A 24,242-nucleotide genomic window follows, 5' to 3' on the forward strand; every position below is an offset into this window, starting at 1 on the left:
CTTCGTCATTAGGAAGAAAGGCGAATTCATAATATAAATATATTCCCAGCTAACAAATCGTCCCCAAGTGTGGCAACGTTAAAATATTTTGGAATGAAAATAAAATTGTACTTACGAAAGAAAAATAGGAGCAGATTATATTCGGGAAATTTTTTCGGAAGTTCAGTTCAAATAACTTTGTTCTTCATCTACAAAACTGCAATTTCACCCGTTGTTCTGTACGAGTGTGAAACTTTGTGTCTCTTTTCAGAGATGGACATCGATTGAAGATAATATTTGGGCTTCAGAGGAAGGAAGTAATCCATGATGAGAAGTTTCTTTGTGTCCTTCAAATATATAAGGCAGATCAAACAATGGCGACGAGTGGAATGAATTGGGTGGGGGGACTATGACATTTGGGGGATATGAGTAATGAAGAGAAAGTTTCGGCTGTAAACCCCGAAAAGATGAGCCTCTAGAGAGACCTAGACCTAGAGGGGAGGATGTTATTAAACTGTATCTTAATGAGATAAGACGGGAAGTCGTGGGCTAAAGCATAATGGATCACTGAAATTCGCGGTGCAGAGGCCGAATTAATATGGTCCACCCTCATACATTCATAGGATGGAAAGTCGTGGACTGGATATACGAGTATGTAGCTGAGGAATTGGACCAGTGACCATGATATTCAGCCTTAAGTTTCCTTAAAAAGTTGGGACTTAATTTATTAGCTAAGTGACCAACAGCTCCGAGCCTCGCCATAATTTGCTGTGACGTCCATGCACTGAAGCTTTTCCTCGCAAAAACAGTCCGCTCTTTCCGAAGTTACTGCATCATTTCCAGCGGTGTTTGTGTAAATTCGTTACAGTCATTGATCCATTACAACGGTATGCTATATAATGATAGAGGAGACTTTTCGGGATTTTAAGCAATTTCGGTCTTAAAAGAATTAAGCTGCAATAACTATGGCGCGGATTCCAGAAGAAATTAATTTCATTCGAGAATGCAAATTTTATTGGAAGACGAACAAATGTGAGCTTCTCAAGAAGGAATGAAGCATTGAGATAGTTGGGAATATTTCAATTTATATGAAATGTGATAATGTTACTGTTTGAGATGGATAATATGGTTTAATGAATCACATACATGCATACAAAATCCAAAATGAAGCCACAGGAAGCTGTTTGTGTGCACAGTTACTTTCGGTACAATATAATGGCTGTGCACATAACTGACTGACTTCATGGAGCTGAGCCCTTCTTGAGAAGCCGCCAACTGTGCAGTTACTCAAGAACTTCCCAGCATTTTATGGAGCCCGAAGGTTCATTACACTGTTCACAAGAGTCCTCCATTGGTCCCTACCCTGAGCCAGAGCGGTCCAGTCCGTATCATCCCATCCCATCTCTCTAAAATCCATTTCCTCATTATCCACCCACCTACGTCTTGGTTTTCCTAATAGTCTCTTTGCTTCTGGCTTCCCCACCAATATCCTATATGCATTCCTATTTCCCCCATTCATGCTACATGCCCTGCCCATCTAATTCTCCTTGACTTGATCATTCTAATTATGCATATAATCTACAATTTAAATTGTTTATTGTTAATTAATTAATTAAGTCCGTTGAAACAGAACACGAATTTGAATGTTACAAGAATCACACGCAAACCACCACACGCCTAGGCGCTACATTTCATACACGTAGATGCGTACTTCAAGCTTCACGCTCTCCTAAAGTAACCATCACATGCAGGTGAGTTGTTACAATTACACGCCGACTACTTCCACATCCCTGCCCCGAATACACCAACAGTAATAAGTAAGATGGTGACAGACATGTTCTTAAAATGATGATTAAGAGAACATTTCCTGAAAATATGTGTTGGGATTTGAATTCCGGATATCCAATCAGCAAGCAATTAATTTAATAACTGTTCTCTCAATGTTCAGGCTGCGTTATCCATTGTAAATTTTTCACAATATATATAGACCTAGTTGTGTGTTATGTTTATTTAATAGACGCAATTTTAATTAAATTTCTTACTGTATACAGCGGTTCGACGAGAACAATTCAGCTCATGCAAATTCTGATTATAAAAATTTGGTCCTATTGATTTCGAAATAAACACAAGTTTCGATAAATCTCACTTGAGTATAAAGACTGCAATTAACAATTACTGACGCAATTCTGTCAGAAACACTGATTCCCGGTTTCAGTGTTAATAACAGGTATGTTTTGTGTCCTCGTTTTAATTATGTATTAAATTGTTTACCGTTATAAATCCTACATAACGTAAAAAAAATATAATAGGATTTGGAAATTGTGAACAATAGCGAGTCCCTACTTCCAACATAGCAGCTGGGTATTTCTCTTTATGATATCTGTATTATCACCCAGTAGATTCACATCATCGGCATAGACCAACAGCTGACATGTCCCGTTCTATTTCAGTCCCACCTGGTTTTCTTGGACCTTTCTAATTGCGTACTCTAAAGCAAAGTTGAAAATCAGTGGCGATATAGCATCTCCATGTTTTAGACCATTCTGGATAGGAAAATTATGAGACAAATACTTACTTATACAGACTTTACCATACGTTTAATTTAAATACATTTTAATCAACCTAACTAGTTTCATGGGTATCCCAAACTCTATCATAATATTGTACAATACTTCCCTCCTAACTGAATCGTAGGCTTTCTTGAAGTCTATGAATAGCTGATGAACTCTCATCGTACTCCCATTTTTTCTCCAATATCTGACGAATGGAAAATATCTGATCTGTAGTTGATCTGGTACGTCGAAATCCACACTCATGATCCCCAATAATTTCGTCTATGTATGGACTTATCCTCCAGAGATGAATATTGGGTAAAATTTTGTATGAAGTTGATAGCAGTGATATCCCACGATAATTACTACAGTCAGTTTTATCACCCTATTTGTGAAGTGGTATAATAATACAAGTAGACTCCTTCCACTGATCAGGCAATTCTTTCTTATTCCAAATAGAATTAATTAGCTTATGGATCTTAGAACGTAATATTTCACCTCTCCTTGAATAAGTTCTGCCGGAATTTGATCACTACCTGGTGATTTATACCGCTTCAATTTGCAATAGCAATTTCAACATCAAAAGGGCTAGGATCAGGTACTAATGGCTCAGCTGTGTGCATTCCACCCTGTCTAAAATCACTGACCCTATATACATTCAATAACTGAGAGAAGTAGTTCCTCCACCTATTCGAAATGATGTGGGAATCTGCAAGCAGATCACCATTCTCATCCTTCACTAAGTTACTTCTGGGTTGATAATCCAACTTGAAGTCATTTATTCCTCTATACAGGTCTCTAATGTACTTGTTCTTACTGTTCTTTGCAAGCTCATCAATTTTGACTTTAAGATATTTTCTCTTTTTATTCCTGAAATGCCTTCTGATTTCACGTCTTATATTGTTCAGATTATCCCCATTTATCTCGCTTGGAACCTGTAACCATTGCAATTTGGCCTGCTTTCTTTGATCTAATAATTTTGAGCATCCTTCATCGAACCATGGCTTATGCTTCTTCAGTTCATATTAACCTAGACTCTCTTTGGCAGACATTTTTATATTCTCTCTAATAGTTTTCCAAGCGTTATTAATATCCACCCCGATGTCCAAGTTTTCCAAAGCGGCGACCCTATTTGAGATTGCAACACGATACTGCTCTTTACCCTCTACCTCGTTTAATTTCTTATGATCGAACCTCTCCATATGAACTCTGTGCGTTGTTCGTTTGCTCACTGCCAGTCTCAGTATTGTTTCTTATTATAAGAAAATTAATTATTACGAAAACTGTATAATACTCGTAATAAGGATTATGTTATTCTGTATTTCAGCATCCTGTTTCACATCTTGAATGAACGTCTATGTTTTTAGTCCGTCAGTAGTGAAACAATCATGAAAACAGCTGAGGATGGCCGTCTGTGGCCGAAACATGTGTTGGTATTGAATGGTAAATATTTTAACGATTGTTGCATTATTAACGGACGACTAAACACATAGACGTTAAGTATTATGTTATTTAATTCAACTATCCTAATAGTCTTTGATTACAATTTACACATTTGGTGAAACAAACTAGGCACATTACAACTCATAATCCTTACGACGATGACAATGATGATTATGATGATAATACCCTGTGCTCAAGCACTGGGAGCGTGAACGGGAAAAGCCATTTATGCATTCCACACTCAAACTATAGATGTATGTGTCAGCTTCAGCATCCAGCCGCTTTACTCCTGACAGACGCGCCTCGCCAAGCCCATTTTACAGAGAGCTGAACGGTTCCCCAAGCAAACATAAAACTGTGTAGGACTTGGAGTTCTTGCAACGGTGGTTATGAAGAGTTCTATGTTCTGGAATATAACGACAAACTCGTGTAGTTCGTTGGAAGTAAACCGACGATTCGGAGGAACATGTTGTATCCATCATCAGGGTCGAAGAATAATTCAAGCAAGAGACTAACATTAAGTTCTGTCACTACCTGCTTCATGTTAGTTTCTTGCTTGGTTTTCTCTTAGAATCTGAAGATGGAAGCGACATATTTATCCGAAATGTCGGTTGACTATCAGTGGGCTAGACGGCATTAAGTCCCAGAGGACAGAAATCTTCAAGGACGAAACTAATCATGGGGACAGGAAATACCGCCTCTGATAGCCACAAGTCCGTTACTATACTATCCCTTTATAACCCAGTGGTAATTAATTACATGCACCACCAGTGTTAACACACCAAAATTCTTCATTTTGACCACACAGTGTATTTTTGTCTCTCGAACGATTCTCGTAATAAAGGTGACTTCGTCACTGAATAGCATTTACTGATCGATCTTTGAAGCGGAGAATAATGTATTTGTTGTGAGGGACGAACTGAATTTGTATATATTTAGGAGAAATTCATTCTTTAATTGGTTAACAGAATTTGTACTACAGCCTTTTTTGTTGTTGATGCTGTTAATGTTGCTGCTACTACTGATGATGATGATAATTCAATTTAATTATTATTTATGTGCCGAGTTAACAGCTACAAGGCCAATTACAGACACAGCACAGTGAAGGTACAGGTAATTACATTATGGACAAACACAACATAAAGTCAAAAACAAATTACTGGCAAGCACTGGAGGAAAAGACACATTAATACAGAAAGTAAACAAACAAATGAAGATGAGGAGTGGTAACAAGGACATGAGAACTAAGAACTACATAACACAGAACATAAGGAGCATGAACAAATATTATTAACAATTTTGGGTTCAATGTGATTGAGAGAAAGACTACGATTGCAAATACGTCGAAATTCATTACCCACCGCGTTGGCAGCATAGGCCCACCGAGCAGAAGGACAGTGTTTATTAAATGGACTTATTTACTTACTTACTTACTTACTTACTTACTTACTTACTCATGGAGATGAGCCCTTCTGGAGGAGCCGCCAATTCTGCAGCTACTCAAGAATTTCCCAGCATTTTATGGAACTCGAAGGTACATCACCGTGTTCACAAGAGCCCTCCACCGGTCCCTATCCTAGCCAGATCTATCCAATCCATACCATCCCATCCTATCTCTCTAAGATCCATTCTAATATTGTCCACCCACCTACACCTTAGTGTTTCCTGTGGTCTCTTTCCTTCTGGCTTTCCCACAAATATCCTATATGTATTCCTCGTCTACCCCATTCATGCTACATGACCTGCCCGTCTCATCCTCCTTGACTTAATCATTCTAATTATACTTGAAGATGAGTACAAGTTATGAAACTACTTATTGTGCAATTTTCTCCAACCTCCCGTCACTTCATCCCTCTCTGATCCAAATAATAATAATGCCGCTTTTGTTTACTTTATCAATAAGTGAATTTTGAACGTTTATCCCAAGAGTTACACTATCGACTTCGTCTAGTGCCATCTGCCGACACAAGATTGAACTTCTTTTCTTCTACATGTCGAAAAGATCACTTTCTGAAAAAGAATAGCCTCACTGCTTTCGTTCCTATTATGTCGTTGATATTTACTGCTTTGATATCTGATAAGAGCTTCTTAAACAAGTGACTTCCCTAGAGCACGGATATATGATCCATACAAATCCACAGCAGCTAAGAAATCTCTCCATCTACGCGGTGTCACATGACATGCACTTTGCATTATACGAGTGCGTTTGTATTATTAGACGTTCCCCACAGGGATGGTGGAAATGCCACACAGTATGTATCTTATCACTCTGTGAGACAGTAACAACAGCTGAGCCGCAAACCCAAGGGCTTAAGATCGCCCTGGAGGACGTTTGGAATGGTAACATTATGTATGCGCTGCATAATTGCGACATGTCACTGTTATGGCAACTATGAATTATCATAACGAGAAGATGTGTACGTCAAAGACCTCTTCAGATTGACAGACATACAACCAAAGCCAACAACAAGGAAACACATAATTTCATTTATTGACGATGTCCTCGCCTGTGTGCATTTGTAACGCGTGACAAAATATTTGTTTTCGCAATGTGCTTCCTTGTGCTGGAGGCAGGATGACGGCTTTCATTTTTTTAAGCTGAAAATTAAGTGACAAAATTTATCATAGTGCCTAGTTCAAAACTAAATACCGTACATTAAGTAACAGCAGATCTGTTTAAATGATTTTAAAATGATGTTTTCGCCAAATAGTTTGTAACGCGATTAGAATAACCTAGTATGGAAACTACATTCGTAGAAGTTATTTGTTTATTTCAAGATAAAATTCAGAAATTCTTGTAAGATCTTGTAGTTTGTGGCACAGGTTAATCTGTGATATGTTCAGTGCTTCCATATAGAAAACAGAGGACCTGTTATAATGCGATTCTAGACCCTCTCGTATCATATTAAACACTGGTTTTCTTCAGTTATAATTCATCGTGAATTCATAAAAAAGTAAAAGAATGGCAACTGAATATCAAAGGTGAACTGTATATTGTACGAGTAGCGATTCAGCACCGGATGAAACAATACCAATATTATCTGCAATTCGAAACTGCATCGTCACATCAGACAATAAGTTCAAACCGCAGACATTTCTACGTAGTCTAACATCATCAGTTCCTTACTTCATCTGCTTCTCATAAGTTTACATAATTTTATTACAACCCTTTTCAAAATATTTGTAACAAATAAACCACAATAGAAAAGTACGGAAGTTTATTATACCGTACACAAAACCTGAAGCTTCAACACGACCGGAAAGCTGAAGGTTTCTCAGGCGATAAGTCACGGAAATATTAGCGTCAGTTCCTGTGTGAACTTGGCTATATTCTTGTGACGTCAGGAAGATGCAATTTAATGTAACTGGTTTCAAAACTTTATCATCTTGAAATTCGTTTGTTATTTTCTGTTACTAGAAGTCAGTTTCAGTAATCCAGTTATTGCTAAATAAGAATTGTGGGGCTGCATTTACTTCCTTTTTACCCAGGCTCATACTTACCGTTTGAATTTATTATGAAGGCATAATAAAACTGGCAGCTTTTACTATGATCATTATATAAAACGTTACATAAAACCTTGGTTCAGAGTTGGATGTGTATTTCTGTTATCACATCTAATCACATAACACTCAATACCAAGTTCGTACTCAGGTTTGGAAGTTCCTGTCTTATGGCAGCAGAATACTTATTTTCGTCTCACTGAAGAATCCTGGAATGATCAATGAGAGGAAATAGGGCAAAATCTCTACGAGAGAATTAGGAGGAGACAAGAGAAACGAGGCATGACAATGATCACAGTAGTTTTTGCCTTTTGACTTAGTGAAGATAATTGCGCCGACGGTATTTCTAACATTTCGAGAAAGATCTGATACAGACTTATTTCCAACTATTAACATGGCATTGGGCCTTTGTAAATTAATATAACAATAGAGCAAAGCGTTCCAGCTATCTCTATTCTGTTGAAATGTATGTAATTCCAGTTATGTAGATACCTATGTTATAGCTCCAGATTGTTTTAGTGCGTTCTGGCTCTTCCATAAATAAGTTTCAATGCAAGCACTACGGCTGAGATTTCGTAACTTATATATTTAATGTAACTTGCTACTAAGTTACGCCCAGAGCATTACAAAATTCTACGACACATGTAAGATATATCGAGGCTCTTTCTAATAGCATATCATAAGGAACTTACGAGTCTGACTAAACGAACCGAATTACTACTGAAATATCGATATAAATTCCATTCAGATGATGAAGGAACTATGTGATTCTGAATTCCAGGCGTTCATTCATATGTGCATATCAGCAAAACCATTTTCTATGTGGGCTTTGGGGCACTGATTTGTAAGCTCCAGATTAAGAGAAAAGGTGGAAAAAGTAATTTTAGATCAGAGGAACTGCATGACATATTGTAAATAAGTAGAAGAAATTTCTCTCTTCAATTTATGAGCCCTGGGGATTCTACATAAGAATTTTCAGGTCTTAATTTAATATTTTTTCAAGAAAGCATCGGAAACAACAAGAAATTTACAATCAACGATTTAAATAAATTCAGAGAGTAGTCTGCTTCGAAGAGAGGCTGAGTAAGTTTTTAAACAGCCCAATAAATATATTTCGTATTACTACATACATACATACATACATAAACTTCAATTTTAGTACTTCCTATCGTTACTTTGAACACACGCAGCATAAGGAAACTGTATACAACCGCATATTCAATCCTCAACTGTACTGCACACACTAGGTGAATAGAATGCAGTCGGTTGAGTATATAACCTCGGAGCGGACACCCAGAAAACACCGCGTACATCACCTCTTCCATTGTTGTTTGATGGCACTGCGCACGCGTATGCTGCGGGTGTTACATACCAACGATGTACGCGTCACGTATCCTGACACATCCTCCATCGTTACGAGGTGACATTACCTAGCAATGGCTGATATTTACAGAGTCACCTTTTTAACAACGGGTCTGTACGCCAGAATATGTATTATATATATACATATATAATGCAGATGGAAGATTTTACCTTTCTTGACCTTTTCACGATTCTGCGCTTCACGTTGATAGGTGCACCCGCCTGCGAGGATTATACGAATGTTACCGACCAATCAATATGCCTGATGGTCGGTAACGTTTGGAATTAAGTGAAGTTATTAACTTTGTGAACTCATGCGTGAGAATTTCTTTATTATCTTTCAGCAGTGGGCCATAGTTATCAGCTCCAATAACCGTTTGTTCTCAGTTACAATTAGTAAGCAGTGTGGACCGTCATGGTGCCGTGTACTTTAGAGCAACGTGTATTTCTGTATGACACCTACGGGAAATACGGATCTTCTTGAAAGTGTCGGCGAAAATTCCGAAGTAAATTTCATGATGAAAGAACTCCTAGCAGATAAACTATTCACAATGTAGTGAATAAACTTACAACGACGGGACTGTTAATAGACAAGAAACAAAATCATAAGCGCCGAGTGCTTACTGAGGAGAAGTTAGATGACATAAAGGCCAGACTTGAACATACACCTAGAAAATCACTGAAACGTCTAGCTCAAGGGAATGGAGTGTGAAAGTCTAGTGCAACCAGGGCAACACAGTTGTTGAAGTTAGGCCGTATAAAACAACAGAAATCCAAAGACGCCTTGCAGCAGCGCCATCCAGCCAGCAGAGTTCATTTTTGTAGTTGGTTTCTACAGTCTGCCGTCGAAAATGAGATCGATCCCCAATTGAATTGCTTCCTGATGAAGAGAGGTTTCTCTTGCAGTGCTATATAATTACGCAAAATAATTGCTACTTCAGTTCACAGAACCCACATCTCACCCATGGAGACCTGCTCATACGGTGAAAATTGGTCTCCAGTGTTCTGTAAATGCCTGTGTTTTTACGAAACAATTAATGTGAAACATATATACAGGTAGTTCTGGGCAGTTCTTTCCGAAATTAACAGAAGAAGAAAGACTCTATGGCTGGTTTCAGCAAAACTCAGCTACTGCCCACACTGCGCGTATGTCTATGCAGGCTTTCTCTGATATTTTAGAGAACAGAACTATCAGCAGTGGCTTTTGACAGGAAGCTCATGTGATCTTAATTCTTACAATTTTATCTTCCGGCGTTGTTCGTAGGACAAAGTTTAGATCTGTAACCCCCGAACGGAGGAACTGAAAGAAAATATTTGTAGGGAAATTGCAAATATTCCTGCAAAACAGCTTCGTATGGCAAATCGGTATATCTTTCGTCGATACGAGGAATGTCTGTGTGTAGGACAGCATTTCGAACACCTCCTGTGATCTGTGAATTGTAACTACTTCATTCCGATAGTTGTGGGCCGTCATGCATATTGATTCATCTGCGAAATTCGTATGCAACAAGCGGCGCACCGGTCGCCGTGATGCGCAGAGCGTGAAACCAGTCAACAACGTAAAAATCCTCCCTGTATATATCAATTGAAACTGGTTATAAATTTTGGTTTGGGGGATCATTCTTATGGGCAAGAGCTTGCGGACTTTAAAGCTCCAGCAAGTTTCATTTCATTCTTTTTTGTTCATCTCTATTCGGAATTATACACCACTCATAAACATGTCCAGCTTAAAAATACAGAAGCGTCATGTTGGAAAACACCAGCAAAACTAAACTGTTAACTCAATTTCAAAACAAGCACGCAGTGACAGAAATCTGTATGCGACTTCAACAATGCACGAGAAACGAACTTGGTGTACTCGAATTTTGTGTTCAAACTATCTGTGGGTAAATGGAAATATGCAACAAATCACACGGCATGTAAAAGCTTACAATTCGTGAGTTCCCGATAGTTACAATATGGAGATATTTTATACACCGCGACCTTCTGTTTTGCTTACAGCTAAACTTTTCCTGTACCGCGAAAATCAACAGCCATAAAATGGAGCCTTGTGGAATATGCGAACTCCGTATTCAGGCCTACTGGAGCGGTTCGTTTCTAGCGGAGGTTTTTATAGTTTCAGCGTCATGATTTATAACTAACACCATGGAACAAATGACTTCTTGAGGAACTACTGGTCACGCAGAAGTTCTAAATACTACCCGGTTCTATGTCATGGAAACCTCTCATCTGTTCCCTCAACAAATCTCCGGGACATGACGCCAGATCCACAAGGCCACTCTAGTCCATGCCCGATTCGCATAGCAACCACGAAGCTCAAGGGTTAATGCCCTCTTATTAACCTTGTCTTTTCCCCCGACACAATATTCTACACATGCTCTGGCCTGCTGCCTGTTGGCCCACCTCCCCAGACCCTTCCCCAGACAAGCATTCCTGTGGCAACCTATACAGAGATTACAACACATAGCAACGAACAAGTCGCTACCAGGTAACAAGTTGCTAAACACAAGATTCCCTGACAACTCAGAGTACAGCAGAGGACAGATGATTGTTCCACGTTGTGTCTTCTTTGCGGGCCTCATGACATTTATAAAAGTATTGAATTTAAAAGGAATCCCAAGATACCCTTGTGAAGGCGGGGTCGAATATCTCCACCGTGACCCTGAGAATCGTAGGAAAAGACGAAAAGTTAAGTCGCAAATCCCGAGGGACTCGGACCCGAAAAGACTGTTTTGGCAAGGGCCAGCAAAATATACAAAAGACAGACAAATACTCTCGTCAGAGAGGCCGCCCCACAAAAACAAGACATAACTATCAAACAGTAATAAATATCTGATCATGAGCCCCATATGGGGATCGACACCAAAACTTACTGACTGACCGTCAGTCACAATATGCCTTTGACTTTGACTTCGAAGTCCCAAGGGACTCGGACCCGAGAATGACTGCGCTGACGAGGCCCAACAGAATTTGTAAACAACAGACACTTTTTCTCGTCAGAGAGTGTGTCCCAAACACACAATTGTCTGACAGTAATAAAAATCTGGTCGTAAGCGCCAAATGGGTGCTTTATTCCAAGACAGACTCGCCGAAGAACAGTTGACCGTAACATAAAACTCGACTCGACTTGGAGTGAAGATGCAGAATTCGGGTTACCGGAGACGGGTCCGCGATTCAGAAATTCGTCAAACAGGCATCGTTAAGAAGGAGTTCAATGTGTGAGCTGTTATAATCGAGTGTAATTGTAATAGAGACGTACAGTAAATCTAGAACCCACAATTATTGTCACATGCGACAATAAAGAAAATTTTAATATCAAAGGGAATTAGCTATTGTTGGATTACGTTAGCACCATTATTTCAGGGAACCTTTAAAAATGCACACCGATCCATTCCTTCTAGGTCGTAGACGGAAATGTGACGAGGCAGAAGCTAGTGTTAAGACGCGTCACGCTGTTCTCAAGCAAAGCGTCCGAAATCTAAAGCCAATCGATTTTATTTGCACATTCCTCGAGGCGATAGCTTAGGTATATAAATAATGTCACTGAAAGGCTAAAGCTCCCAAGGCTCGTGGAAAGGGCAAGAAGGGACCATTAACAAATGCAGCATCGATCGGAAGTAACCGCGTGGGTTGAGGTCCTTTCAGAAGGATCGCTCGCTCCGTAACAACGATCATTTCCATAGCACGTGAAGGGGCCCCTTATTTAGCTCCAGCGCCCCTTTTTCTGTCTTTGTCGACTCTACTGAACACACACCCACAGCTTCAGCGTCAAAGACAAGTAATAGTACAACGAACAGAGTACATCAAAACACGTACATTCGTGTAAGTAATCCATAGTTTTTTTATTGTTAGTGAGATGGTACTAAGTTCCTTGTACTGCGGCCACTTCTGGCCTATTGTACCAGCCCCAGATGATAGGTGAGGGTGATTGTTGGAATGAAGATTGGCAGGGGAAACCGAAGTACTCGGAGAAAACCTGCCCCAGCACCACTTTGTCCGCCACAAATCCCACTTGATAAGACCCGGGATTGAACCCGGGTCGCCGCGGTGGGAAGCCAGCGACTAACCGCTTGAGCTATGGCGCGGCCAATCCACAGTTCATAGTACGAAAGAATACCCTCATGTACTACGCAAAAAGTAAGAAGTAAAGCTATCCCTGTAACAGGCCGTGGAGGCCCATAGGATTGTGAGACGTTGAGGTCCCCCAATTTTCTAGACAATCGGCTAATAGATGGCGGTAAGGTCGCCAGCCCTACGCGCCGGCCGCCCTTTACCCTCAATAATATTCCAAGAATATTCCTGGTACTCATTTCTGTTAGAGGCTGAGTCGACCCCAGGCCATAGTGCGCCTGGAACGACTAGGTAAATTGAAAAAATCCAATGACCTCATCGGAAGTCGATCCCTCAACCTTCCGGCTTGTAGCATAGTGCCTCAAGCAACTACACTACAGCGTGCCCCCCATGTACTACGCAGGAAAATTTATAACTGCATTGCATATATTCATACCGCTAGAGAAATTCAGTAGAACAGAAGTTTAGGGAGACTTATCTGTAGTATTAATATAATCAATACATACAGGCTACAAACATAAGACGACTTCTATGTTAAACTATCCAAAGCATGAAGACAGAGAAAGTGGGAGTGTTCTCTAGAGCAACTGAAACTGTGGGTACATTAATAATTGTTTGGGCAGGCAGGATTTAAAGGCGCCAATTGTAGTAGACTTGGGGAGAGTGAGGGTGCTTCTGGGAGAATGGAGGGCGCCACGTTGCCCTGCAGCTTCAGCAGATCTTCACCGAACCGCTGACAGCTGCCTCGCCCATAGCTGCCGAAATCCCCTCTGTTTGTCTTTATCCTTAACCCCTTCACTTTGTTGCTGTGAGGCAGTATGTTAGGAAGATAAGATATCTGGTATTGTGTGCTAGTAGGCACTGAGTAGGGATGTTTGCAATTAGAGGTGGTAACAGCTGGCAGGATATAACCGGCTCTGCTTTTCCTGCTTGTATTTCTGTTGTTTTACAGGGTCTAAGCTTCAGCAACTGTGTTGCCCTGCTTGCACTAGACTTTGACAGTCCACTCCCTTGAGCTAGACGTTTCAGTGATTTTCTAGGTGTATGTTCAAGTCTGGTTCCTATGTCATCTGACTTCTCTTCAGTAAGCACTCGGCGCCTCTGCTTTTGTTTCTTGCTTATTAAGAGTCCCGTTGATCAAAATTGATGCGTAGTAGCAAGAATATTTGTTAATAGAAACAACAGAATGCAGTACTTTGCTCAACTTCGTTCCCTAGAAACGATAATTTGAGGCAGTATCTGTCGTTTCGTGGGTAATTAATGGCAGTTGTTATAGCAGGTATCTCATATTTTGTCTGTCTCAATTACATGAAAGTGCTAACACAATGGGAAAAATAAATTAAACGTCTACTGATTTGAGATTTTCACAGAGGTGACTATGAAGAATGCCGACTTCTCGGATATGGCGCTGTGTAGATCTTGCGTGAACCGACGTTTCGGAGGAACGTATCTCCTCCATTTCAGCTTGCGGAATTGTTCCTCCGAAACGTCGGCGTAAATAAGATCTATACGGCACACATCCCAGAAGACGGCATTCTTCTATAGATTACTTGTAGTGGAATCTAGTGCTCTCAGCATTCGAAAATTATAAAAATACGAATGACTTTTAGGAATAAATTTCGAATAAATACACGTCGAGCGCCGGAATAGCGCAGTCGGTATAGCGACTGGCTACGGGCTGGATAACCGAGGGGTCGGAGTTGCAGAAAGGTAGAGTCAAGAATTTTCTCTTCTCCAGATGGTTCAAGCCGCTTCTGGGGTTCACCCAACCTCCTATCCAATGGGTACAGGGGACCTTTACCTCTACATGTCATAATACGTATACTGGTTTCCATAAAAAGCATGCCGCAATTACCAGAACTTAAAATTTGTATTATAAAATTGATGATGATGATTATTATTATATTTTACGAGTAATTGGGAAAAAACTGTTAATTATCAGCGAAACAACCAAACAATTGTAACTAACATTACAAATAAACTAATTACCTAATTAATATATCAGACCATATTCATCTTTAAGAAGCTAACAGTGGGCCAGCTGGCCAAAGAATTCTACCTCTCTTTGTGGAATCCGAACGTAAAATTTCTTGTTCACAACCCCACGTTTTCTATCCTGAGCCAAATGTATCTAGTCCATATTCTTAACACCTATTTAAAATCAATTTTAATATCCTCAGCCATAGTCTTAAAACCTATTTAAGATCAATTTTAATATCCTAGCATCTATACCTTGGATTCTGTAGTTCTCCCTCCACATTTTCCCATTACAATTCCATACACTAAAATGTGAACATATATTCTTGACAACAATTATAAAATATGTATTTACGTAAAAGGGCAGAAATGTGATAACCTTGAACCATAATCCTCAGAAATATTTATAAAATAAAAATGACCTGTGGAAACATCGAAACCCCAAATACCTTCTGATTTTTTACTTAAAGCAGACGTTCCTGTAACTGATTTCTGTAATAGCGTTTCTAAGAAATGTAAAATTACAAGATTGTCATGTTCAATTAAAGTGCCAGCGAGAACCCTCTTTAGTGAAATGTATGCCTTAAGCACTGCATAAGATTTTATTTATTCTGTAGAAGTAAAAATACATTAAAGTGTGTGGAAACCTCTATTTATACAAATGTTTACGATCTCATAGTCAATGTTTTAATCCTAAGAAGTAGAAATTAGCAACGTTTCTTTTTTACCTTTCCCAAAGAAGTGTTGAAAGGTGGAATTATGTGATTTTTCTTTATACTCTTGTTGCCTCTGGGACTTCAAAAACTAGCTGTTCTGATACAACCAAAAGGACTGTTCTCCAAGTTGCTTTAGACCTTGCTATTCTGTGGCCTCCGGAAGAGGTAGACGTTACGATATCCCTGGAGTCCCTTGGATGTGGGGTGGAACGGGTTGCTGGTGTTGATCGGAGCAGAGGTTGGCTGCAGGTTCCCAGGGGGCTCATCGGAAGTCTTGCGTTAACTGCCTACACTTGATATAGATGAAGAGGAGGAAAGTACTACTGACCCTTCTCCATCTATTTCGATTGCTGCTCCAGAAGCACTTCCAGAACACAAGGAACCACGAAGGTTACCGCCGGAGCAGATCAGACTTGGACACGGAGTGGTAAGTTGGAAAGCAGCGTCCTATGTGGTGGTCTATTTATCGACGCCCCCATTACCTACACTATATAGTGTTGGAAAATAGGACAATGAATAAATGAGGAATGAAAAGTGTTTAGAAGAAAATGGTCGTGCCATATTTGGTGTATTATCCCAGAATAAATTAAAATAGGAATAGCCTCACTAAGGAAAACCCTGGCCGGATTTCGAAGCGAGTATTTCCCAAATACAAGTATAGAGTTTTGCCGCTGCACTAACCCGCGCGTTGAGAAATTTCACTAAGTTGGTCCCGTTGTGAGAAATAGAGTTAATAACATTAGATAGGCATGCCTCGTATTTCAGGTCACTTCAGCAATGGCCATCCGTATGCAAGGAGGGAACACAAATTTATAGAAACAAGTTGGCCTGAAGTAACATGTTAACTACGGGCCGCGCCACAGCTCAAGCGGTTAGTCGCTGGCTTCCCACTGCGAGGGCCGGGGTTCGATCCCGGGTCTGGTCAAGTGGGATTTGTGGTGGACAAAGTGGCGCTGGGGCAGGTTCTCTCCGAGTACTTCGGTTTTTCCTGCCAATCTTCATACCAACAATGCTCCACAATCACCCTCACCTATCATCTGGGGCTCGTACAATAGGCCAGAAGTGGCCGCAGTACAAGGGACTTAGTCCCACCTCAGTAGCATTAAAAAAAGTTCCGTTTTCTGAGAAAACCAAGTTCTTTTATTAACTAGATATATACGAAGCCCCTATAATGCTCATTCAATGCAGTATACAGTTTCTTCAGGGTGAGCACAATAATAATTTAAGCCTTTTATTTTTAGAAATGCAAAGGTTCCTATCTGATGAGCATCTTGAAATTAAGGAGTGCAGTGGATGTGGAAGTCAAGCTCCAGACATTCTTAAATCTAAAAGGTATAATAGTAGAGTGCAAGTGGTGGTAATTCTATCTCAGTACCTATGCAGGGGAAAGGGCACCTGCTGTCCAGTTCCAATTGCATTTCATTACTAACAGAATGGAATTATTTGAGAAAGTGAAGTTTAAAATCCCAGTCTCTCAGGGTCGCTGAAAATAGCAATCATATCAGCCACACGTGGTTCTCATGTGGTACTGTTACGGTAACGGGATACGTTCATAATTTACAGCAATCTCTTCTAGAACTAACTCATTAAATTCACAAAGCTGAACCGCTCTTGTGGAGCCGCAATTGTGAAGGTACATAAGAACTTCCCAGCATTTTATGGAACCCGAAAATTAATTACCATATTCACTAAAGTCCTCCACTGGTCCCTATCCCGAGCCAGACCAATCCTTCCCATACCACCACATCCTATCCCTCTAAAATCTTTAGTATTATCAATTCACCTACTTCTTGGTTTTCCTAGTGGTCTATTTTCTTCTGGCTTTCCCACCAATACCCTATATGCATTCCTCTTCGCCCCAATTCGTACTTCATGCCCTGACAATCTCATTTTCCTTGATTATTCTAATTATACTTGACGAAAAGTACGATTTATTAAGTTCTTCATTAGGCAGTTTTCTCCAAGCTCCCGTCACTTCATCTCTCTTCGGTCAAAATATTCTCCTCAGCGCCCTGTTCTCCAACCTCATTTTATAGAACTAAAGGTTCGATAAAGAACTTCACAGCTGTGGGTATGTATATATATTTGTTCTTTCTCTTAACGACGTTCTCATAAATGATGATGATATAGCGTCATTATATTGTGGCATCTTGCTGCACATTATTAATCAATTAACAAGCGTGTCTGATGTTCCGTCTTACATGCAACACATTTTAAATATTATGGTTAAATGTTACTACACATATATAATACGTCTTTCAAACTTATTCTAAAAACCACATTGTGCACTACATATTTCGACCGTCATTGGTCATCATTAGGTGCTTCTTAAAAACTGTTCTGTTGAGACTGCTGTGCTTGTGGCTTGAGAAGACACGCAGCGCCAAGAAGTAAGTGCACAAATAATAGACCAGAACACTAACACACAAGCTATACAAAACACTAACACAAATTAATATCACCGTCTGTAGAAAAACGATTGTGTCATGAGACTACGCGTCCTACATTAGAAGAAAGAATGAAAGCACAGTAGTCTCCACAAAACAGTTTTTAAAAACACCTGATGATGACCTATGACGATCGAAACATATAGTGGACAATGTGGTTTTTAAAATAAGTTTAAAAGATGCATTATATATATAGTAAATTTTAAACGAAAATTTTAAAAAGTGTTGCATATAAGATGGAATATCAGGGGCATTTATTAATTACTCATGTTATGAATAGTAGAACCGGTCGTGGTCTAATTTGAGACACCGCCTCGATATTTTACTGAAGCAAATGAGGAAAATCACCAAATTCCTGTCGGGATAATCACGTTCGGACCAAGATTACAACTGCATACCACCCGAGTAAAAGTAAAAAGCGTCACGGTTGGAACAAGTTTTTTCGGTCAGTGATTTTCATCAGTCAAGTAACTAAAATATTTGTGTAAAACAAGTCTAGAATAGAAACAATTTAACGCCAATTGCTGTTATATTCTGTAGGAGCCTCCATTAAATGAAGTGTTTTTGTGTTTAAAATTTGTATACACGGGACAGATCTTGGAACTGATATAATCATCAGCAAGGCACGTTCAAAAAGAGCAAATCGGATTCATGACGAAACATTAGCCTAATTTCCTTACTTTGAAAAAAAAAAACTTAAGCGTATGAGATCTGCATGCTGCCTGTATGTCTGCACGTTTACCCTACTTACCTACTTTTCAATGCTGTGGGTGCTGCAAGTACTATTGTTAGTACTACACTTCAAACCCGAGTTCTTCTGTATACTGTGCAATGAGGCTGTTTATTGGAGAATTAGGTCAGGCGGAACTACAGACAATTTGATCTCCTCCCTATCGACGTCTTCCTGTCGAATCCCCTCATAGTCTTCACTGTTGTCTATATAGGCTCGGCAACGACCATCCACAGAAAACACATCGCTGCTCAGTAAGGGATATCATGTAATGCTGTCAGGCGTGATCACCCATGCAATGGACACCTTATTGTTGCGCATTCTTTGCAGTGATGTGTTCATCGGTCAGTTATCTAGCAACGCTGTGTCCATCCACGTTACGATATTGTCACGTATCCGGGGTCCCGTACCATATTGAAGGGTTCTGTTTCACATGTTACTATATCAAATGATGATAACATCTGTATCAATATCAGATTATTTTCTTGGTTCATTAAATTGTATGAGTAACTAATTAAGTTCAATCATAAATATTTTGTACAGCACTTCTGTGCTAAAATTGTAGTATTTCAATATAAATTAAGATGGTAAGTTGTATATTTAATCAACACTTCTTCAAATTTCTTTAAATAATAAAACATTACAATTGTATTTTCATTACACAAATGGCATGGTTATTCATATATTTAGTCTTTTCTAAAATTAAATAAACATCTCTCCAAAACTGAATGCAATAAGCAGATTTCTGGTGTCTCAATACTACTAAATAAACACGAGCAATTACATGCTACAAAGTTATAGGATACATGGATAATTACATTTATAGTGATACTGAATTCTTTTTCCCAATATCGCATCACATCAATTTATTTATATTAAACAACGTCTCTAACTTCTGTCGTATCTCATTTGGACACTGTTTATTTCCCACGGAAAAATGTAAAACAATACTGAAAGTACTTGTTCATATATCATACAAGAGAAACATGAAAATTAATGTAAAGAAGACATTACTTACTTAAATGCAGAGAGATTCAAAGCAACACAGTAATATAATTCAAAATGAAAGATAAAATGGAGTACATGAACTTCATGAATGGTATCAGAACAAAGAAATGGGTTGAATATACGAAATACAGAGGGGTCCCAAAGAAATGTACTCACTCTTGGATAGTCAATATCTTTGGAACAAAATGACGTGTAGTTACAATTATTGCTCGGAGAGAGAGAGAGTCATTGTATATGTTCGAAGTGACCACCATCAGCGGCTAAACACCGTCGATGCCGCCGAACTGCTGAGCGAACTATGGCTGTCAGTGTGTCCGGTGTGATGGCTGCACACGACGCTTCGATGGTTTCTCGTAGCGCGTTCAGTGTCGATAAACTTCATCCTTCAAGGTTTCTCATCCTTGCGAACCATGCCTTCAAACCACTCACAGTATTCAAGCCTTCGATCCGGGTCGTCCTCGTTCATAGCGTGCAGCAGTCATCGAACGTACACCTACCACTTTGCAGCCTTCAGAATTCGCCGTAGACTTGATCGGCTTACCCCACTTTCGCGTGCACACTGATTCAAAGATTTTTGCGGTGATTGTGTAAAGTGTTGCAACACAACAGCACTTGAAGCTGGACTTGTTACTCTCCGTGGTCGCCCAGATCGCTGCTTATGCACATCATGAATAGTATCGTCGGTTTCAAAATTATCCCGAACATGGGCAATTGTTCGACGTGTTTGTGGCTGAGTTCCAAACTCATTCTGCCATTGTCGTTGTACCTCTTTAATGTTTTCGTACTTCCAGTACCACTTCAATACAGCCTTGCGTTGCTCAAAGAACCTTTCAGCCATTGTTGATGCTGTCTTCTGCACGCAGCGCGCATGCGGCACTACACTAACGTGACTCATGTAACCTTCACAATCTGTTGAGAAAACATGACACCACACTACCGTGCAAGAATTGTAACTATATGTCATTTTGTTCCAAAGATATTGACTATCAAAGAGTGAGTACCATTTTGTACCCCCTGTATATAGAGGGAATCAGCAGTCTATTTTCATCTCCTACTTGGGAATTTCAAAGTTGACATCCAGTCCGGCATCTCTTGCCAAACTGACGATATTTGACAACTTGACTGATAAACGTGCTGCTTCATCAAAGCTTTCACATACCAGTATCTTGAGCCCTGATGAAGCAATCAGAACTTTGGCTTCATCTACATTTGTGCCCTGTAGTCTGCACACGATAGGAACTTTCACGTTAAGATCCGCTGCAGCTGCAACTATGCCTTCAGCTATGACATCACAACTCATAATACCACCAAAAATATTCACCAGAATGGCATTGACTTTAGGATCAGATGTGATAATTTTGAAAGCTTCCTTGACTGCCTGTGCAGTGGATCCACCACCCACATCTAGGAAATTTGCTGGACTTCCTCCATGTAGTTTGATAAGGTCCATTGTAGCCATTGCAAGACCAGCTCCATTAACAAGGCATCCAATGTCACCGTCAAGGGCAATGTAATTGAGATTAAACTTTGCAGCTTCCACTTCTTTTCCATCCTCCTGAGTCCAGTCTCTTAATGCAAAGATCTCTTTCTGCCTGAAGTCTGCATTATCATCAAAACGGAATTTGGCATCCAAGCAGAAATAGTTCCCATCACTGTCTTCTGCATAAGGATTTAGTTCTAGAAGAAGAGCGTCCTTCTTAACAAATAAGTCATAAAGTCGAAATAACATATCCTTTGTGTTAGCTTTCTTGTCACCACCAAGTCCTAGTTTCTCAGCCACTCTCTCTGCCTGACTTTCAGTTATTCCTTCCATAATGTTGATGGGTTCGTAGTGAATGGCATCAGGATTCTCTGCTGCCACATCTTCAATATTAACACCACCTTGAGATGAAGCTATCACTACAGGACCAGCAAATGCTCTCTCCATCATGAGAGCAACATAATATTCCTTGCGCAGATCCTTCCGCTCTGTAACCATAACTGAATTACAGATGCGTCCAGCTTCACCAGTCTGCTTTGTTACCAGGTACTGGCCAATCATCTTTCCTGCTAATTCTGCTGCTTCTTCTGGGTTGTCAACCATTTTAACGCCTCCTTTCAATCCATTTTTGAATGATCCTTTTCCTCGCCCACCAGTAAGTACCTGAGCTTTTAATACAATGCCTTTTACGTTCAGATTTTTTGCAATTTCTTGAGCTTCAGCCTTTGTCTTTGCAACACCAAATTTTGGTACTGGAATACCTGCATCTTTTAGAAGAGTGTAACTCATATGTTCGTGTATATTCAAATTGCGTTGTTGCTGCTGACCCCATTTCGCGGCTGCAGTTGCACCATGAAGCTTTGAGCCAGTTTTCCTAACCAAGGATGCAGCTAGCCCCGCACATCTCCACCATATGGTAGCCATCCTGTTTACCGCAGATTACTAAATGCAGAAGACTATGTTAATCGAATTCAGTTCTGGCTATCTTCAATCCTGAAGCTCTGACGGTCAAGTACTTGTGGGATGTCGTTATATGAAGAAACAATCACTTGTTGACCTGTTCTATAATATTTATTATAGTTTCACAGTATACACAGACACACTTCCGTTTGAAGAACTGTAGACTAATAATATAATAAGAGTAGTGAAATCTGTAACACCTTGAACGTTTTATTGAAACGCAACCAAGAACCCGTTGTTACGGATATTCCTTCGCAACCGTCTATTGTTATTCAGTTATTCGCTGTGTGAACTCAAGAGCTTCCATGTATTCGTTGTCGCTGAAGTATTGAAGAATTGAAGACTAAAGTACATAAACAGTACTGAAATCTATAATACCTTAAACTTGTATTGAAAAGCAATGAATAATCTGTTGCTTAGGAAATGCTAGTCTTACTCAATACAGAACACCTTGTAGAAGTGTTTGGTTTCATCCGTTGTTACGCAACCAACAATCCGTTGCCACGGCTATTCCTACGCAACGGTCTGTTGTTACTCAATTTGTCGCTGTGGGAACTCAATCATTTTCCATGTATTTGTTATCGCTTAAGTATGCGTTCCAATTGCAGCTGTTGCGTGGCGATGGACGTCATATAGCACGTCACAGTATTAATAAATACATATTTTTTATGGCTTACGACCACCTTCCGCATCGGAGTTCTAGAGTTGGTTACAGAAGTTCTGGCAGTATCACGTGATCAATGTGGCGGGGAGGGAGTGGAAAATACACTGAAGTGCCAAAAGTCATGGGATAGGCACCTAGTATCGTGTAGGACCCCCTCTAGCCTGGCGAAGTGCAGCAACTAGACGTGGCATCGATTCCACAAGTGGACGGAAGAACCCTGGAGAGATGTTGAGCTATGCCGTCTGGGTAGCCGCCCACAGCTCCCTGGTATTTGTAGGTGCAAGATTTTGGGTGCGAATGGACCTCTCCACCACGTCCCATAAATGCTCGATTGGGTTCATGTCGGGCGAACATGGTGGCCACACCATTCGTCGGAACTCTCCAGAATGCTCCTCGAACCAATTCTGGACAACTCCGGCCCGATAACACGGTGCATTGTCCTGCTGGAATATCCCATCGTTGTGGGGGGTACATGAAGTCCATGAAGGGCTGCAAATGGTCACCAAGCAGTGTAACGTAGCGGCCACCGGTCAATGACGTATTTAGGTGGACGAGCGGACCCAACTCATGCCACGTGAACACACCCTACACCAGTATGGAACCACCATCCGCCTGCACGGTGCCTTGTTGACAACTGGGGTCCATGGCCTCATGGGGTCTGCGCCACACCCGAACCCTACCATCTGCCCTAAACAACTGGTACCGTGACTCATCGGACCACGCCACATGTTGCCAATCCTCCAGGGGACAATCAGCGACGTCACAAGCCCAGGTGAGGCGCTGTGTCTGGTGTCGTGGTGTTAACAGAGGCACTCTGGTCGGTCTTCTGCTCCCATATCCCATGGAAGCTAAAGAACGCTGCATTTACCTGCTGGATATGCGTCTGGTACCTCCTGCATTGAATGTGGATGTGATTTCAGCCAGTGTCGCTTGTCTGTTACCACGGACAATTGTAGGTAGACGCCGCTGGTCACGATTATTAAGCACCCGTGGTCGGCCACTGCGCTGTCCACGGTGGGTAGAAATGCCTTCCACAAGGTATTCCTGGTACACACGTGACACCGTGGATCGTGGAATGTTGAATGACCGCACAACTTCAGAAATGGAACGTCCCATCCGCCTGACACCCACTATCATGCCCCGTTAAAACTCCGATAATTCACGTCGGCTTGCCATAAGCAGATTGCCCGGTGCTCAACCTGACTCACGAGAGAACACCTCAAAACTGATACTGCTCTGGGCATTCCCAAGCCGTCAAGGAAATTGTATAACTCCTCCATTGGGAATATTATTGTGTGGTTATTTAATTAACATGCTTCTAATGAAATTATTTAGCGATAAATTATTTTCAG

At 40.4% G+C, this 24,242-nt stretch overlaps 2 protein-coding genes across 2 annotated transcripts in view; both read right to left on the reverse strand.

The window, feature by feature from the left end:
- LOC111865142 (lachesin-like) overlaps positions 1 to 24,242 on the reverse strand; it is an 801,402-nt gene that overhangs the window by 389,616 nt on the left and 387,544 nt on the right. The window lies entirely within an intron of this gene.
- LOC111865144 (succinate--CoA ligase [ADP-forming] subunit beta, mitochondrial) lies at positions 20,773 to 22,368 on the reverse strand. The gene has a single exon (XM_023852910.2). It carries the CDS (start codon positions 22,188 to 22,190, stop codon positions 20,838 to 20,840), a length of 1,353 nt encoding a protein of 450 aa, XP_023708678.1. The 5' UTR covers positions 22,191 to 22,368; the 3' UTR covers positions 20,773 to 20,837.

This window comes from Cryptotermes secundus, unplaced genomic scaffold (genome assembly GCF_002891405.2).
Source record: "Cryptotermes secundus unplaced genomic scaffold, Csec_1.0 scaffold92, whole genome shotgun sequence".
Taxonomy (NCBI): domain Eukaryota; kingdom Metazoa; phylum Arthropoda; class Insecta; order Blattodea; family Kalotermitidae; genus Cryptotermes; species Cryptotermes secundus.

Excerpts from the sequence above, each read along its gene's own strand:
- LOC111865144 (XM_023852910.2), bottom strand. The coding sequence starts at position 22,190 with ATGGCTACCATATGGTGGAGATGTGCGGGGCTAGCTGCATCCTTGGTT.